Genomic DNA, 17,301 nt, shown 5'->3' with positions numbered 1-17,301 from the left:
AACTGTTACTCTAGGAGTATTAGTACTACTACTGCCACACTGCTCACAGTAAAACACTGACGCTGCTGCCCTTAGTAGCATTGCCTCTAGTAACTGTTACTCTAGGAGTATTAGTGCTGCTGCTACTACTGTTCTAGGACTGCCATGCGCACACTATGACCTGCAGCCCTGGGGTGCACATAGAACGATTGCTGGGGCTCCTCACCAATGTTAGGGGCCACGATGGCCACAGGGTTGAGGTAGGTGAGCTTCATGTTCTGTGCCAGGGTGCGGGCGTACTCCTCCAGCAGTTCCGCCAGCCCAGCAGCCCCCCGCTCGCCCAGAGACAGCGACCGCCACAGCCAGGCGCTGCTCGGACCCAGAACTGTGCTGCACCCGCGCACCAGGTTCTAGAGGGAGAGAGGGGAGAGGAGGAGATTGGCACAGAGAAGGAGGGACAGGTAGGAGAGAGAGTGTGTTTATTATCCCCAGGGGGCAATTGGTGACACGATGCACACGCACATACTCGAAAGACGGAGGGAGAGATGCGTTTTAAGATGCATTTAAAAGTGGCCCAACCTGTCAAAGCACTTGCTCTGAGCTCAAGTCGGGCCCTACGATCCAGGAGTAACGGGTTCGAGCCTGGGTCGGGTCACTCAGAATCCCCAGGCCGTGGAGACCGAGTGGGGCAGAGGGGCAGCAACGCCGAGGACGGTGTTTGGAAAAGCGACACCCGAGACTTCCCAGGAGACCGCAGGCCAGCAGGGACACCAGAGAGGCGCACGTCTCTCTCCCATCGGCACCGAGCCTCCTGCTCGGCGCTGCGGAGTCCGAGACGCGGTGCGGGACCTGACAAGGCTGTCCTCACGCCTCTGTCTTCCCGTGTGGCACAGGGGACACCCGTGTGTGCGCGTGCACACGCGTGTGAGAGTGTGCATCGAGACAATAAAAACTCCACCAGCAGTCTCCCTCCTCATCCCTCCCTCTCTCACCTCGTTGAAGTGGGCGTCCTGAGTGGCGGTCAGCCCGAAGCCGGTCTGTCGGCTCTCGAACCCGAGCAGGCGGTGCAGCATCCTGTCGGCGATCTGGAGGTCGTTGCCGTAGAAACGGCCAGTCCCCTCGGCGACGTCGCGGAGCTGGTGGGCCAGTTTCTTGGCCTCGATGGTGCTGAGCTGCGTCTCGTTCCTCTCCAGAGCCTCCAGCTGTGGGAGAAACGCACACACACACACTTTGCCATTACCACAGTGGTGTTACCCGAGGCTCGTGTGAGTCTTTAGCACTCCTCCCCAGGCACCACAACTCTCTCGGTTCTTTGTCTCTTTCTCTGGTAAACTCACGCAAACAGGGCAGAGATTTTTCCATCTTCTTCTTCCTCTCTCCTTATTCTCCCTCTACAGTGGCCTGTGTCTCCTTCCTCCCCTCTCTCTCTCTCTCTCTCACTCCCTCGCCCCCCCACCCCCCTTCCTCTCTCCTCCACTCCCCCTCTCTCACCGCAGTGTTGAGCTCCATGAAGGCTGGGGAGGTGCAGTTGAAGAGGTCAGGGTCCAGCCATCCCCTCTCCATATCGCAGTGTCGGACAGCCGCTCCTGACAGGGGACAAACCAGGTCAGGACACAGAGACCAGGCCGTCGGGACAGCGTGACCAGGTGATCAGGACACAGGCACCAGGAGATCGTGACACCAGGTGATCAGGACACAGACACCAGGAGATCGTGACACAGACACCAGGAGATCAGGACACCAGGTGATCAGGAGATTGTGACACCAGGAGATTGTGACACCAGGAGATTGTGACACCAGGAGATCAGGACACCAGGAGATCAGGACACCAGGTGATCAGGACACCAGGTGATCAGGACACAGACACCAGGAGATCGTGACACCAGGTGATCAGGACACAGACACCAGGAGATCGTGACACCAGGTGATCAGGACACAGGCACCAGGAGATCGTGACACAGGGATCAAGTGCTCGGGAAGGGAGACCTAAAACAGTCGCTCACCCAGGGAGCCTTTGGGACAAGGAACTGCTGCAGGAAGACTGAACTTGGTCCTGGGCCACCAGATCCCAGCTGTGATTGTTTTAGGACAGCCGTCGTAGATCACTGCTTAGAGACAGGGGGGGAAACAGAGAGAGCAAGAGGACGGGGAAACATAAGTAAAAAGCAAAAGAGAGAGGAATGAAGGGATCACGACCAGCATACTGTTAATATAACTTCAGGCTGCTGCAGTACACTGTGGCACAACTGAGTGCAATAAAATCTGAAATGTAAACACTCCTCATTCAGCATCTGATTTTCTACAGCACTAAAAGAGACAGGGAAAGTCAGCACTTGTCTAATCACATCTGCAGGGAGCTGCGATTCCAAAATAGCCCTCCAGGGGGAGGCTGTAGGTATCTGTAGAATTGTTCCTAGGGTACAGTAGGTCCCCTTTTCAGGCCATAAAGGCCCATGGGGGAATGGGGGGCAAGGGCCAGCATTTTTCCTCACCCATCCGACTGGAGGTGGCAGTGCTGTGGTCAGCATCACCCTCCGGCCGGCCCGTTACCCCCGGTACTCAGGCTGAGTGGACCTGGAGAGTTTGTGTGTGTGTGTGTCCGTGCGTGTGTGCGCATGCGCGAGCATGTGTCTAAGTGCGTGTGTCTTTGCGTGTGTGCCTGTGCGCATGTGTGTGCATGTGTGCTTTGGGGACCCCCCTCGCCCCGTTCAGGACTCACCCTCGCAGCCGTTCTGGGTGACCTCGGCAAAGGGGTTGTCGCAGGCGTTGCACTGGCGCCCCATGACGCCTGGCCGGCACTGGCATTGCCCGCTCTCGGGGTCACAGGCCCGGGAGAACGAGCCCACGGGGTAACAGTCACAGGGCAGGCAGGAGTCGCTGCCCCGCGGGCGGTAGTGGAACTCCTGCGGAGCCCGGAGACACACGGCGTCACGGTCAGAGCTCCCCACTGGACCCCTGATGGGCCCGCCTGCTACTGCCGTCATCTCGGACTGAGTGGTAGTAGCACTACTGCTGATATCAGAGTCACTATGTTGTACTAATACTCCTAGAGTAACAGTTACTAGAGGCAATGCTACTACAGGCAGCAGCGTCAGTGTTTAACTGTGAGCAGTGTGGCAGCAGCAGCACTAATACTCCTAGAGTAACAGTTACTAGAGGCAATGCTACTACAGGCAGCAGCAGCACTAATACTCCTAGAGTAACAGTTACTAGAGGCAATGCTACTACAGGCAGCAGCAGCACTAATACTCCTAGAGTAACAGTTACTAGAGGCAATGCTACTACAGGCAGCAGCGTCAGTGTTTCACTGTGAGCAGTGTGGCAGCAGTAGCACTAATACTCCTAGAGTAACAGTTACTAGAGGCAACGCTACTACAGGCAGCAGCGTCAGTGTTTTACTGTGAGCAGTGTGGCAGCAGCAGCACTAGTACTCCTAGAGTAACAGTTACTAGAGGCAATGCTACTACAGGCAGCAGCGTCAGTGTTTTACTGTGAGCAGTGTGGCAGCAGCAGCACTAGTACTCCTAGAGTAACAGTTACTAGAGGCAATGCTACTACAGGCAGCAGCGTCAGTGTTTCACTGTGAGCAGTGTGGCAGCAGCAGCACTAATACTCCTAGAGTAACAGTTACTAGAGGCAATGCTACTACAGGCAGCAGCGTCAGTGTTTCACTGTGAGCAGTGTGGCAGCAGCAGCACTAGTACTCCTAGAGTAACAGTTACTAGAGGCAATGCTGCAGTGGTAGTCCAAGCTCTGGCGAGTTCAGCAGTAGCAGCCCTGTGGGGAGTGACGTTCCAGCGAGCAACACCGATGCTGCTCTCTGAAGGGCCTGTGCCCTTGTCCTGACCTTGCAGTGGCACTGCCCATTGGTCTTGTTGCAGTTGGGGTCGAATCCCTTGTTGGCGTCACAGTGGCAGGGCCCACAGGTCGGACTGCCCCACCACCCTCGCGGGCACTGCTGTTCTGTCCTGTAGGGGGCAGCGCAGAAACACACGGTCAGAGACTGACACACACACACACACTTCACCTGTACCACAAACAGTGTTTTTTTGCGTTTGTTTTTTTTTAAACTTCGTGTCAGGACACACTAAATTTGCAATAAATGTTTGTTGCTATGTATTCAAACTCTTTGCTGTGGCAAACCTTAATTAATTTATAGTAGGTGCACAAAATTACCTTACTGTGCCACATGATTATTTGAGTGTCCTCTGTCTGTGTGCAATAATAGTGATTCAGAATAAATGCGAGTCAACACTATCCTTACTATCAAGCATGGTGATGACAGCATTAGGTTATATAGTTCATCTCATCAGCAGGGACTGGGAAGCTTCTCAAGACTGGAAATAACTGGAAAACCTTTTAAAGACCTAAAACCAGGACAAAACTTCACCTCCCAGCAGAAGAGTGACTGGAGTACAAACCCAGAGCTATACTGGAAGATTAAAAATACGAAAGCGGATGACCGAGAGTCAAAGTCCCAGCTCGATTCCTGATGGGAGGCCGGATGGAGATGTTAAGACCTAAGTTGGCAGAGAAGTACCCAGAAAGGCTTGCAGCTTGGAAAAAAAATGGGTCTGAATACTTCCACAATCAATATTCTTCATTTTTTCTCTTTAGCTTTTGCTGACATCTACTGTAACTTATCTTACATTTAGAAGGATTCAGTTGGAGCATTAAGGTTTTGAATAAAATATTAAATTCAACAACATTTGTGTGCATCACTTTGTAACGGGACACCATAGACAATCTTCCTGCACAGTCAAGAAGATACTGCATTCAGGCATATACAGACAGCTTGCCAGCTCAGCTGGGTGTGTGTTTAATGACAGAGTCCGGTACAGCGAGCTCACCTGTGCTGGCAGTACTGCCCGAAGTGGTTATCCTTGCAGTCACAGGTGTACCCATGGGAGCTGTTGCGCCTGTGGTGGCACTGAGCTTCATTCTCACAGGGGTTCAGCTGACAGGCATCTATACAGTCCTTCCCATAGTAGCCTGGACAGCCACATATAGGCAGACAGACAAGCAGAGCAGGAGACATTAAGGACAGTGTACCAGGTGGACAGTTGCACACAAAATGTAGAAAGCGTCATTAAAAAGACAAAACCCATGAGACACCCAGGACAGAGAGGTGGACACAACATCAGGACCAGACAGGCTAGAAACCTTCAGGTTCAGGCTGAGGGACAGACAGGGAGACTGAGGCAGACAGATAAAGGTTGAGAGACAGACAGGCAGAGAGACTGATGGACAGGCAAAGAGGCTGAGAGATGGACAGAAGCTGAGAGATTAAGTGACAGGCAGAGAGACTGAGAGACAGGCAGATAGCATCAGTGACAACATCAGGTCCCCAGTGCTTTGCTCTGTTGCTACTAGAGAAACTGCACAGTCACACATTTCCTAATTAGTTCTCTTCACTCTAATTAGCATGTCCTTTATATAACACTGACTGTTAATTAATTGTTAATCACTGAATTAGCACCAGAAGATGTGAAGGAATAATGCACAGTTTAGAGGTTACAAAGGCAAACTTTTTGTAAAAGTCTTTTATTCCTCTCGCTCTTTACAAAAGCTAATTCCGGAGGTTTATTAGCAATTAATGATACACTAATTAAATTGAGTTGATTGTGTTTGGTGTTAATTAAGGAGCATGTTTGCTCGCTTGCCATCTCCTCTCTCTCCTTCTTTCTTACCCTTTTCTTCCGCCTCCTCTCCCTCCTTCCGGCTTCCTGTTTTCTCCTCCTGCTCTCCTTCTAAGCCTTTCATCTCCTTTCTCCCCATCCCTCCCCGGCCCCCTCTCCACCCCTTGTCTTCTCCCTCTTCTTGCCCCCAAGCTCTGCACTCCTCCCCCTCTGTCTCTCTGTTTCCCCTGCCCACCCTTGTCATCACTCAGTCAGACAGACAGGCAGACAGAGAGCTAGTCTTACAGTCAGACAGACAGTCACCGAGTCAGGCAGACAGAAAGTTAATCAGTCATACAGACAGGTGGACAGAGAGCTAGTCTTACAGACAGGCAGACAGAAACTTAATCAGTCATACAGACAGGCGGACAGTCAGTTAGTCAGACCGACAGGCAAACACTCTGTCACAGGCAGGCAGGCAGACAGAAAGTTAATCAGTCATACAGACAGGTGGACAGAGAGCTAGTCTTACAGACAGGCAGACAGACAGACAGTTACTCAGTCTTACAGTCAGACAGGCAGATAGTTACTCAGTTAGACAGACAGTCATACAGACAGGCAGTTCTCAGTCCGACAGGCAGGCAGATGGAGAGTCAGGCAGACAGACAGTCAATCTTACAGCAAAGCAGGAAGTCAGATAGACTGACAGGTAATCAGGCAGCCAGCCAGTCAGGCAGACAGTCAGGCAGAGATGAGCTCAGTCATACAGACAGTCAGGCAGAGATGAGCTCAGTCATACAGACAGTCAGGCAGGTGTAATGTACCTGGATAACAGCGGCAGCTGGCTCGCTCCCAGTCGTCGATGCACTCACTGTTAGGGGGGCAGGGCTTGGAGTCACAGGGGTTCCCCACACTGCACCCCGCTTCCACTCTTATTGTGCGGGATGGTTTTGGCAGGGGGATTCCTGAAGGAGTGTCCCCCAGACGCACCCCCTGATGGACAGACAGGTGAACAGAGACAGAAACACAGACACATGGGCAGACAGAGGGACAGAGAGACAGATATCAAATGTCAAATTCTCCAGAATGTGGAATGTACATAGATGTGTGCTGATACAGGTATCAGTCTCAGCTGCACACAGTGTGTACAGACAGGTGTGTTGATACAGGTGTCAGACTCACCTGCACACAGTGTGTACAGACAGGTGTGTTGATACAGGTGTCAGACTCACCTGCACACAGTGTGTACAGACAGGTGTGTTGATACAGGTGTCAGACTCAGCTGCACACAGTGTGTACAGACAGGTGTGTTTACACAGGTGTCAGACTCACCTGCACACAGTGTGTACAGACAGGTGTGTTGATACAGGTGTCAGACTCAGCTGCACACAGTGTGTACAGACAGGTGTGTTTACACAGGTGTCAGACTCACCTGCACACAGTGTGTACAGACAGGTGTGTTTACACAGGTGTCAGACTCACCTGCACACAGTGTGTACAGACAGGTGTGTTGATACAGGTGTCAGACTCAGCTGCACACAGTGTGTACAGACAGGTGTGTTGATACAGGCGTGAGACCCACCTGCACACAGTGTGTACAGACAGGTGTGTTAATACAGGTGTCAGACTCACCTGCACACAGTGTGTACAGACAGGTGTGTTGATACAGGTATCAGACTCACCTGCACACAGTGTGTACAGACAGGTGTGCTTACACAGGTGTCAGACTCACCTGCACACAGTGTGTACAGACAGGTGTGTTGATACAGGTGTCAGACTCACCTGCACACAGTGTGTACAGACAGGTGTGTTGATACAGGTGTCAGACTCAGCTGCACACAGTGTGTACAGACAGGTGTGTTTACACAGGTGTCAGACCCACCTGCACACAGTGTGTACAGACAGGTGTGTTGATACAGGTATCAGACTCACCTGCACACAGTGTGTACAGACAGGTGTGTTGATACAGGTGTCAGACTCAGCTGCACACAGTGTGTACAGACAGGTGTGTTGATACAGGTGTCAGACTCAGCTACACACAGTGTGTACAGACAGGTGTGTTGATACAGGTGTCAGACTCACCTGCACACAGTGTGTACAGACAGGTGTGTTGATACAGGTGTCAGACTCAGCTGCACACAGTGTGTACAGACAGGTGTGTTTACACAGGTGTCAGACTCACCTGCACACAGTGTGTACAGACAGGTGTGTTTACACAGGTGTCAGACTCACCTGCACACAGTGTGTACAGACAGGTGTGTTGATACAGGTGTCAGACTCAGCTGCACACAGTGTGTACAGACAGGTGTGTTGATACAGGCGTGAGACCCACCTGCACACAGTGTGTACAGACAGGTGTGTTAATACAGGTGTCAGACTCACCTGCACACAGTGTGTACAGACAGGTGTGTTGATACAGGTGTCAGACTCAGCTGCACACAGTGTGTACAGACAGGTGTGTTAATACAGGTGTCAGACTCAGCTGCACACAGTGTGTACAGACAGGTGTGTTGATACAGGTATCAGTCTCAGCTGCACACAGTGTGTACAGACAGGTGTGTTAATACAGGCGTCAGACTCAGCTGCACACAGTGTGTACAGACAGGTGTGTTGATACAGGCGTCAGACTCACCTGCACACAGTGTGTACAGACAGGTGTGTTGATACAGGTGTCAGACTCAGCTGCACACAGTGTGTACAGACAGGTGTGTTGATACAGGTGTCAGACTCACCTGCACACAGTGTGTACAGACAGGTGTGTTTACACAGGTGTCAGACCCACCTGCACACAGTGTGTACAGACAGGTGTGTTGACACAGGTATCAGACTCACCTGCACACAGTGTGTACAGACAGGTGTGTTGATACAGGTGTCAGACTCAGCTGCACACAGTGTGTACAGACAGGTGTGTTGATACAGGTGTCAGACTCAGCTGCACACAGTGTGTACAGACAGGTGTGTTGATACAGGTGTCAGACTCAGCTGCACACAGTGTGTACAGACAGGTGTGTTGATACAGGTGTCAGACTCAGCTGCACACAGTGTGTACAGACAGGTGTGTTGATACAGGTGTCAGACTCACCTGCACACAGTGTGTACAGACAGGTGTGTTGATACAGGTGTCAGACTCACCTGCACACAGTGTGTACAGACAGGTGTGTTGATACAGGTGTCAGACTCAGCTGCACACAGTGTGTACAGACAGGTGTGTTGATACAGGTGTCAGACTCACCTGCACACAGTGTGTACAGACAGGTGTGTTTACACAGGTGTCAGACCCACCTGCACACAGTGTGTACAGACAGGTGTGTTGACACAGGTATCAGACTCACCTGCACACAGTGTGTACAGACAGGTGTGTTGATACAGGTGTCAGACTCAGCTGCACACAGTGTGTACAGACAGGTGTGTTGATACAGGTGTCAGACTCAGCTACACACAGTGTGTACAGACAGGTGTGTTGATACAGGTGTCAGACTCACCTGCACACAGTGTGTACAGACAGGTGTGTTGATACAGGTGTCAGACTCAGCTGCACACAGTGTGTACAGACAGGTGTGTTGATACAGGTGTCAGACTCAGCTGCACACAGTGTGTACAGACAGGTGTGTTGATACAGGTGTCAGACTCAGCTGCACACAGTGTGTACAGACAGGTGTGTTGATACAGGTGTCAGACTCAGCTGCACACAGTGTGTACAGACAGGTGTGTTGATACAGGTGTCAGACTCAGCTGCACACAGTGTGTACAGACAGGTGTGTTGATACAGGTGTCAGACTCACCTGCACACAGTGTGTACAGACAGGTGTGTTGATACAGGTGTCAGACTCAGCTGCACACAGTGTGTACAGACAGGTGTGTTGATACAGGTGTCAGACTCAGCTGCACACAGTGTGTACAGACAGGTGTGCTGATACAGGTGTCAGACTCAGCTGCACACAGTGTGTACAGACAGGTGTGTTGATACAGGTGTCAGACTCACCTGCACACAGTGTGTACAGACAGGTGTGTTAATACAGGTATCAGTCTCACCTGCACACAGTGTGTACAGACAGGTGTGTTGATACAGGCGTGAGACCCACCTGCACACAGTGTGTACAGACAGGTGTGCTGATACAGGTGTCAGACTCAGCTGCACACAGTGTGTACAGACAGGTGTGTTGATACAGGTGTTAGACTCACCTGCACACAGTGTGTACAGACAGGTGTGTTTACACAGGTGTCAGACTCACCTGAATGCAGCCCTTCATGCCGCTCTGCACCTCTCCAGCCCCCAGGATGCCCCCAACATGCAGGTGTTTCACTTTGAGCCCATGGAGCTCACTGCCCACTACCACTGTCCCCTGGGAGAGAGGGGGACAGAGAGGGCATTACCAACTCGGAGACACTGCTGGACGCGCCCGCACACAGACAGCCGCGTGGACGCGGGACCGGGCCGCACACCCGCCTGACGCACCTGGAAGAGGCCGAAGTCGAGCCGGACGGTGGCGACGTAGCGTGCGTCCCTCCCGCTGCTCACGTTGCGCAGCTCCAGCTGCAGGTTGTGCCAGCGGCCGTCGTCCACCGCCACCGCGTCCAGCAGCAGCCTGACCGCACGGGTCGACCCGCGGCTCACCGAGAACACCAGCTGGCCTCCGGACAGCTGCACCCACGGGCGGGACACGGGGTTAGCAGAGCAACACTCAGCCGAGAATCTGCGATGCTCCATCACACTCTGTACTGCTGACACCCCGTACCGGTCAGTGACACCCCGTACCGGTCAGTGACACCCCGTACCGGTCAGTGCCATTTTGTACTGCCCAATTACACTCTCAATGTATGCAACGCAGATGCAGAGATTAAAGTAGACATCCAAAATTAGATATAACCTGGCCATCACCACAACCAGCGATACGCTGAATTAGAGATGCAACCTGAACTAGTAGACTGTGTACCATCACAGCTTAGTCACGCCAGCTCTGTACTGGTGTAGTACAGCCGGTGGCGGTTTCATACTGGTCTGCAGGGGTCTCTCTCTGACCTGGAAGAGGATGTTGGTGTACTGCCCAGCCTGCGCCTGCAGAAGCACTCCATCGCTGCCCCTGGTCCGGAACACCAGTCCCAGGTACCAGGGCATCGAGATCGTCGCCTCCCCCTTCAGGTCCCACCAGAGGGCGCTGTTCCCCAGGAAGCGGTGAGGGTGGTGCATCACTGCTCAGAGATGGAGGGAGAGGGGAGGGACAGAAGGTCAATCCCCAGGAGGGTGCAGCTGTCCCGGCGTGCCCTCCTGCCGGTCTGCGCGGCCGCCGGACTCACCGTGGCTGCAGTCCTTGCCCCCGAAGCCCAGGGGGCAGTCGCAGGAGAAGGTCTCCCAGCTGACCCGGCAGGTTCCTCCGTTCTGGCAGGGGTTGACCTTACAGAACGGCAGCTTGGCACTGCAGCCTGGGAGACAGGAGAGGGGAAGAGAGTGAAGTAGGAAGAGAGACAGGAGAGAGGGAAAGGAGTGAGAGGAGAGAGTGAAAGAGACAGGAGGAAGGAGAAAGTGGAGAATGTGAGAGAGGAGGGAAAGAGTAAGCGAGAGAGAGAGAGAGAGGGAGGGAGGGAGGGATGGAGAGGCGCACAGAGTGGAGGAGAGAAGGACAGGGACGGAGGGAGAAAGATTCAGGAGGACGGGAGGGAGCGACGGAGCCCCACTCTGTAACACTGCTCTTCAGCAGATATCCCGCGGGCCGGGGGACTGACCGGGCAGCGTGCCGTTGTTGGCGATGTAGGTCGCCATGTCGACGGGGCGGTTGTCGATGTGCAGGTCCCGCATGCAGCCGATGAACTCGCGGCTCTGCACCGGAAAATTCCCAGGGAGGTTGGGGACGCCGCCCAGCAGCAGGGGGCCGGTCAGGTCCAGGGACCTGCGAGCACGGAGGAGAGAGGAGAGACAGAGCAAAGATGACAGAAGAAGAGTACAGGGACACACACCACTGCTCCCGCAGAGGCGCTGCTGTGAGCCTTTACAGCTAATACTCTGCTGAGACGGGCCTCAGAGGGCAGGGCTCGTTAAACTGTCCCCCGAGGACTAGAGGGACCATCCATCCAAGCTTGAAATACTTAATTGGTCTAATTGCTTAATTGGGAAAGCCAATTATTCAATTAACTGAGCGAGGTGCACGCTGGCCCTTCGGCGACTCACTTCTTGGAGCTGCTCTGCAGGCCCTGCGCCGCACAGCTGTAGTTGCTGATCTGCTGGCCGAAGGTCAGGGCCACAGCCGTGTCGCAGTCGTCCACCGTCAGCACCGCCGCCTTCTGCTCCGAGGGGCCCTGTGCCTCGCCCGCCGCGCTGCGCTTGGGCTGAGGGGCAGAGGGAGAGCCAGAGGGACACTGTAGGGACACCGCCTGAGAGGACGCTTGGCGCACAGGAGGACGGGGCAAGGGGGCGTAGGGAACTGACAGGCAGACAGGAGACAACACAGGCAGACTCCGGGATGCTCTGGCCCCATAGACAAGACAAACCCCCTGTATGCAGTTAGACTGAACATCCACTAGGGGGCACCTGAAACTTGCAGTTCATGGAGGTTTCCAGGCCGTAGATAAGCGCCGGCCGGGCCTGGCCAGTGGCTGAGGGGGCAAGGAAGCTCTCAGCTGACGGAAGGGTGGGGAGGAGGAAAGGGAGGGCAGGGACAGGGTGGTAGCTAAAGTCTAGACTCTGAGCTGTTCACCTTGAATACTGGACAAAGGAAAACCTAGTCTTCCTTCATCACTGCCCGCCAGCGAAGAGGCCGACTATGAGACTGAGGCTGAGGAGATCCTGGGAGTCTCTTACACCAGGCAGAGAGGTGGGCTGGCAGGCAGGCAGGCAGACAGACAGGCAGTGTACCTTGTTGTAGTAGTGGATCTGGACTGTGTGCCAGTTGCCATCGCTCACTCCCCCGGGCAGGTAGGGGCTCACCTGGGTGGAGGACTCACCTGAGGACAGGCGAACAAGACAGGGAGAGGTCAGAGGCCGGGTAAAGGTGGAAAAAGGCCTTTGAGCAGAGAGGCAGCAGAGGCGAGACGGACCTGTGGAGTACTTGAGCTGCACCTGCCCCTCCACGATCTCCAGTGCGATGAAGTCGTGCTTCTCGTTGAAGCGCCCATTATAAAGCAGCAGTCCGTTGCTCTCCAGTGTGGCGAAGCTGGGGGACGGACAGGGGGAGGAGCGGGTCAGAGCCGGGCATTCAGCATCCAGAACGGTTCTGAGCTAAGATGAGCCAGGCTGAGCTATGCCGTTGTGTAGTGTGCAACTATGCGGTGCTATTAGTAATGGGACATGTTACTATACCAAATTGTTTAATACTGTACTATACTGCATAAAAAGTAGGGCACAGTGCCACACAACTCCATCAAACACAGTCACACTCTGGAGAGTGCTGCACAACTCCATCAAACAGTCACACAAGTCCATCAAACGCTCACGTTCTGAACAGTGTTACACAACTCCATCAAACCCAATCATTCTGCTCAGTGCTGCACAATCGCGTTGTGCACAGAGCCACCCCTTGTGCCCCAGCACCCCCGGTGCGCGGAGCTAGATAGATAATACTTTATTAATCCCGTAGGGAAATTGATGTGTTACAGCAGTCCAGCCCAAGACAAGCAAAAAAGACATCAGAATAGTGATAAAACAAAAGGCAACAAAATAAATAAAGAGAAATAAATACACAGGTGTGTGCAAAATGTGCTGATCATAGCCACTGTAAAAACAATAAAATGTGCATAGGTTTATACAGACTGATTGTCCAAAAAGTACAATGGAGCAAACATGCTGTCCCTAGAGGAGCAGATGAAGGGCTGACAGTCCTGGCCCAGGGCAGCGTCATACACCCTGACAGCCGCCGGGAGGAGAGACCTGCGGAAACGTTCCCTCAAGCTACGGCGTCCGAGGGAGCTGGACTCACGAGAGCGAGATGGACAGGTGGAAACGCTGCCGCAGACCCCGGAACATGACGAAGGACTTCGGGGGGAAGGAGCGCGCGGAGACGGCGCAGTAGGGGCGCTCGAACCCCCCGGCCGGGCAGTCGCAGCGGAACCCCCCCTCCGCCAGGTCCCGGCACGTCCCCCCGTTCCGGCACACCCCCGGGACACAGCGCCCCTTCCTGCGGTCCACCTCACAGCGGTCACCTGGCGGAGGAAGAGGCCGGACGGCACAGGGCTCGGGTCAGAGAGAGGGGGCAGTTTCTCGAGAGGCCAGGCCATCAGCCTGCAGTCTAGATCAGTCCATCACCTGTGCACCGTACTACACACGGTCTCTCACAGCCCGGGCCCTAGCCCTCTATTCCATCACCAGAGTGAGAAGGGTTAACAGGACACTGCATTAATCGCCAGTTAATGGCACTGTTAACACAGTGAGGCAGGAGACAAGAGCGACAGACATCAGTCAGACAGGCTTCATACACATACAGTGGTGCTCGAATTTTCCCATGACTCTGACCTAAAACGTGATTAGAGCTTCATCTCGGTCATAAAAAGAGAGAACCCAATAAAACAATCACACAAAAGGATATAGTTTTTCCATTCATTTACTGATCCAACATTAAAAGTCTTTGTCGGAAAAAGCATGTGAGCCTCTGCTTCAGTAACTGGCGTGACCCCCCCTTGAGCAGCAATGACTTCAACCAAACATTCATATACGGTAACGGTTGATCAGTTCCGCACATCAGCTTGGAGGAACTGTGGCCCGGTCCTCCTTACAGAACTGCTTCACCTCGGGGATGTTGGGGGGCTTTCTCGCATGAACCCCCACCTTTGGTCCTGCCACAACACTTATTTGAAATGACTCGGCCATTCCAGAACAACATTTCTTCCACTTCACCCATTCTCTGATAGACTGACTTGCATGTTCAGGGTCACCATCTTGCTTCAGGGCCCACCTTCTGTTGAGCTTCATGGACTCATGAACACTGTCGTTAGCCAGTGCAAGAGAGGACTGCAGATCTTTAGACATTACCCTGGGGTTCCACTATCGGCCTGACAGTGGACTGGTGAAGCCCAAAGTCTTTAGAAATCATTTTGTAACCTTTTCCAGCATCGACAACTCTTTTTCCAAGGTCCTCAGAAACCTCCTTTGATCAGGGCATTCACCTGCACAATGAAGACCAGACTAACAGTGAGGACTCAGGTTTATGTTTTTTAAATAGGGCAGGGCCACCCAAACTCACACCTGATTGTCATCCCATTGACTGACACTCCTGACTCTAATTATCCCCTTAACTGAACTGATAATCCTAGAGGTTCACATACTTTTGCCGACAAAGACATTTAATGTTACATAATTTTGACCAATAAATGAATGAAAACGTTTATCCTTTTGTGTGTTATTTGTTTTACTGGGTTCAATTTATCTATTTTTATGACTTAGATGAAGATCTGATCTGTCAAATTTATGCAGAAATTCAGAAAATTCTCACAAACTTCCTAGCACCACTGTACCATCACAAGAATCAGAAATACATCACTAGGCCTGCTCCTTATTTCACACAGTTCACATACTCAATTCATTTTCTTTATTCCACTGATTAATTTGATTAGATCCTATGTCTGTTTCATAGGTTTTCACAAAGGAGGGAGGGATAGTGTATCGTTTGAAACACAGGTCTCCTGCCTTTAATTTGTCCCAAATCACCTGTTTCTATCAATCAAGAACACTTCCGAGTCACTGATCAATCTGACCAGCAATTTGCGTGAGTAAGAGAGCTGATGAGGGCCGTTCTTAAATGACTTAATCTAACCAATCACTAGTCCAATTGATCACAGGCTGGTGGCGGCCTTCAGGAGCTGGTGATTTAGTGGCGCCCTATTAAAACGAGCGGGACTGGGTCTCCCCTGCTTGGAATGAAGATGTAATTGCTTTGCCAATCCTGTTAATGATCGTCAGGCCAATCAGATGGAATTCAGTGGAGGGAGGGCGAGGGCAGGAAAAGTGGAAGAGAGAGAAGAGACGGCTGCAAGCCAGTCTGTGATTTTTCATAATAATAATAATAATAATAATAATAATAATAATAGTAATCTGTTGTGAATATCAAGAAATGTTTGTTGATAATTATATATATGGGGATACAAATGGGTGTGCAATGATTTTCATTTGTGTGTGTGTTAGCAGCACATGGCCATTTGCACTTTTGTGCTTGGGTGTGTGCATGTGTGTGTATGCTTGTGTGTGTCTGCGTGTGTGTGCTTGCTTGCAGACACGTTTGCAGTGTGTGGCTCTGTGCTCAGTAGTTGTGTCCCTCCGGTGTGAGGACACTCATTCGGAGGCTCTCTGGGAAGATGATATCAGCCTTCCTCCAATATAATACAGGCCATTATTGACGGTATTGCGTCTGATTTAAATGCAATTAGACTGAGATGAAAAGGAGTTACATTTCCAACTACCCTAATCCCTGCCTGTGATGAGATGAGGCAAAAGACAAACCTTTTTAATTAACCTGTTGCTGCCTGATAAAAAACTAACAGATATATGAAAAAATTACGCTGAATTCAAAAAACGATATGAAATCCTCCGATACACGTATCTCTCGCTATATCAGCAACTGGCAGCTTAGGACATATTACTGTCGCGGATAATAAGATTCCTTTCTGCTAAACAATTCCCATTTCCCAGTGAGGACGGCGCCTTCTCCTCTGTTATTCGGTTCCGAAACCTGCACTGGAGACCTCATCCCAGACTGCTGCCTCCCATGCTCTTTGTTCTACAGTGCCGTGAGTCAGACACAGACAGATCAGGACCCAGATACCGGGATCTCCTGTCTCCTGCACCGAATTCATTAAAACACAGGCCTGGAGCGCAGCCTGGCCTGCGCCCCCGCACAGACAGAGGCTCTGTACTGCTGCAGACAGGGCGGTGCTGCTGGAGACAGAGGGAGGGGGCGGCGCTGTGTGTCAGGGCTGCCCTGCTGTCGTGCCCAACGAAGCTCATCCTGAATCACAATGTCTCCGAGAGCCACAGCCGGAAAACTGAGAGCGAGAGAGGCTCAGACAAACGGAGGACGGAGCGCAGCGTAAGAGGAAGGCTCTGACTCAAAAACAGTCATTGGGGAAATGTAGAAGTTGGGGGGCAATACCCACTCTAGGCCAGTGAGGTCACGCAGTGTGTTAGTCCCTTGTGGGCTTCCCGTGAATTGGAAGGGTCTGAAAAGTTATTTAGACTAGTGTTTTCTAAGAAGGACTCGGACAGAGAGAGACAGAGGCAGCAAAAGAGGGAGACAACGTGTGGCACTTGCAGTCAGCACTGATTGGCTAATCATGACGGAACCCAAGCAGCGATTGGCTGACTGTGATGTCGCGTGAGCCATGATTGGCTGGTCGCGGTGACACTTGAGCAATGATTGGCTGATCGCGATGGTGTCACGGACGTCCAAAGGGACTAACCGTGGGGAGGAGGAGAGCAGAAAAAGACCCATATGCGTAGCGGCAAGACGGGAAAAAGGCCCGGGCTCATTAGTGCAAAGAGTTCAGGAATGCCGTATAGAAACCTATGCCCTCAGGGAGCGGACGTGGGGCGCCCTGGTGCTAGGCGGGTCTCAGGACATCCGAACGTCAATGCTGAGCCAGGACAGAGTGCAAGACCCGGAAATATATAGCCCAAGGGAAAGAGAGGGACAGGAAGGACAGCAGACCGGAAACTAGGGACAGGACAGAGAAGGAGCGCCCTCTGGCTGCAGAGGGCGTGACAGATGGCATGTCAGCGGCCCAATGA

The 17,301-nt window shown here is 52.4% G+C and overlaps 1 protein-coding gene across 3 annotated transcripts in view; it reads right to left on the bottom strand.

Annotated features, from left to right (window-relative positions):
• Positions 1-17,301, bottom strand: part of celsr3 (cadherin, EGF LAG seven-pass G-type receptor 3) — a 52,027-nt gene that overhangs the window by 15,607 nt on the left and 19,119 nt on the right. For all 3 annotated transcript variants that reach the window (XR_015939681.1, XM_088637108.1, XM_088637109.1), the window contains exons 4-20: positions 13,505-13,727; positions 12,627-12,742; positions 12,445-12,533; positions 11,761-11,918; positions 11,319-11,482; positions 10,893-11,018; positions 10,618-10,787; positions 10,054-10,239; positions 9,830-9,940; positions 6,422-6,590; positions 4,830-4,971; positions 3,827-3,947; positions 2,699-2,882; positions 1,983-2,084; positions 1,471-1,565; positions 972-1,181; positions 206-389 (exon numbers count right to left, since the gene is read on the bottom strand). Coding sequence is in view for 2 of the 3 variants with exons in the window: in XM_088637108.1 (XP_088493234.1) it covers positions 206-389; positions 972-1,181; positions 1,471-1,565; positions 1,983-2,084; positions 2,699-2,882; positions 3,827-3,947; positions 4,830-4,971; positions 6,422-6,590; positions 9,830-9,940; positions 10,054-10,239; positions 10,618-10,787; positions 10,893-11,018; positions 11,319-11,482; positions 11,761-11,918; positions 12,445-12,533; positions 12,627-12,742; positions 13,505-13,727 (2,550 nt within the window). In the remaining variant the exon portion in view is untranslated. The remainder of the gene's footprint in view (positions 1-205; positions 390-971; positions 1,182-1,470; positions 1,566-1,982; positions 2,085-2,698; positions 2,883-3,826; positions 3,948-4,829; positions 4,972-6,421; positions 6,591-9,829; positions 9,941-10,053; positions 10,240-10,617; positions 10,788-10,892; positions 11,019-11,318; positions 11,483-11,760; positions 11,919-12,444; positions 12,534-12,626; positions 12,743-13,504; positions 13,728-17,301) is intronic.

This window comes from Lepisosteus platostomus, chromosome 6 (assembly GCF_059453375.1).
Source record: "Lepisosteus platostomus isolate fLepPlt1 chromosome 6, fLepPlt1.hap1, whole genome shotgun sequence".
NCBI lineage: Eukaryota > Metazoa > Chordata > Actinopteri > Semionotiformes > Lepisosteidae > Lepisosteus > Lepisosteus platostomus.
Note: the sequence above shows the minus strand (reverse complement) of the source record. Positions and strands in the feature narration are given on the sequence as shown.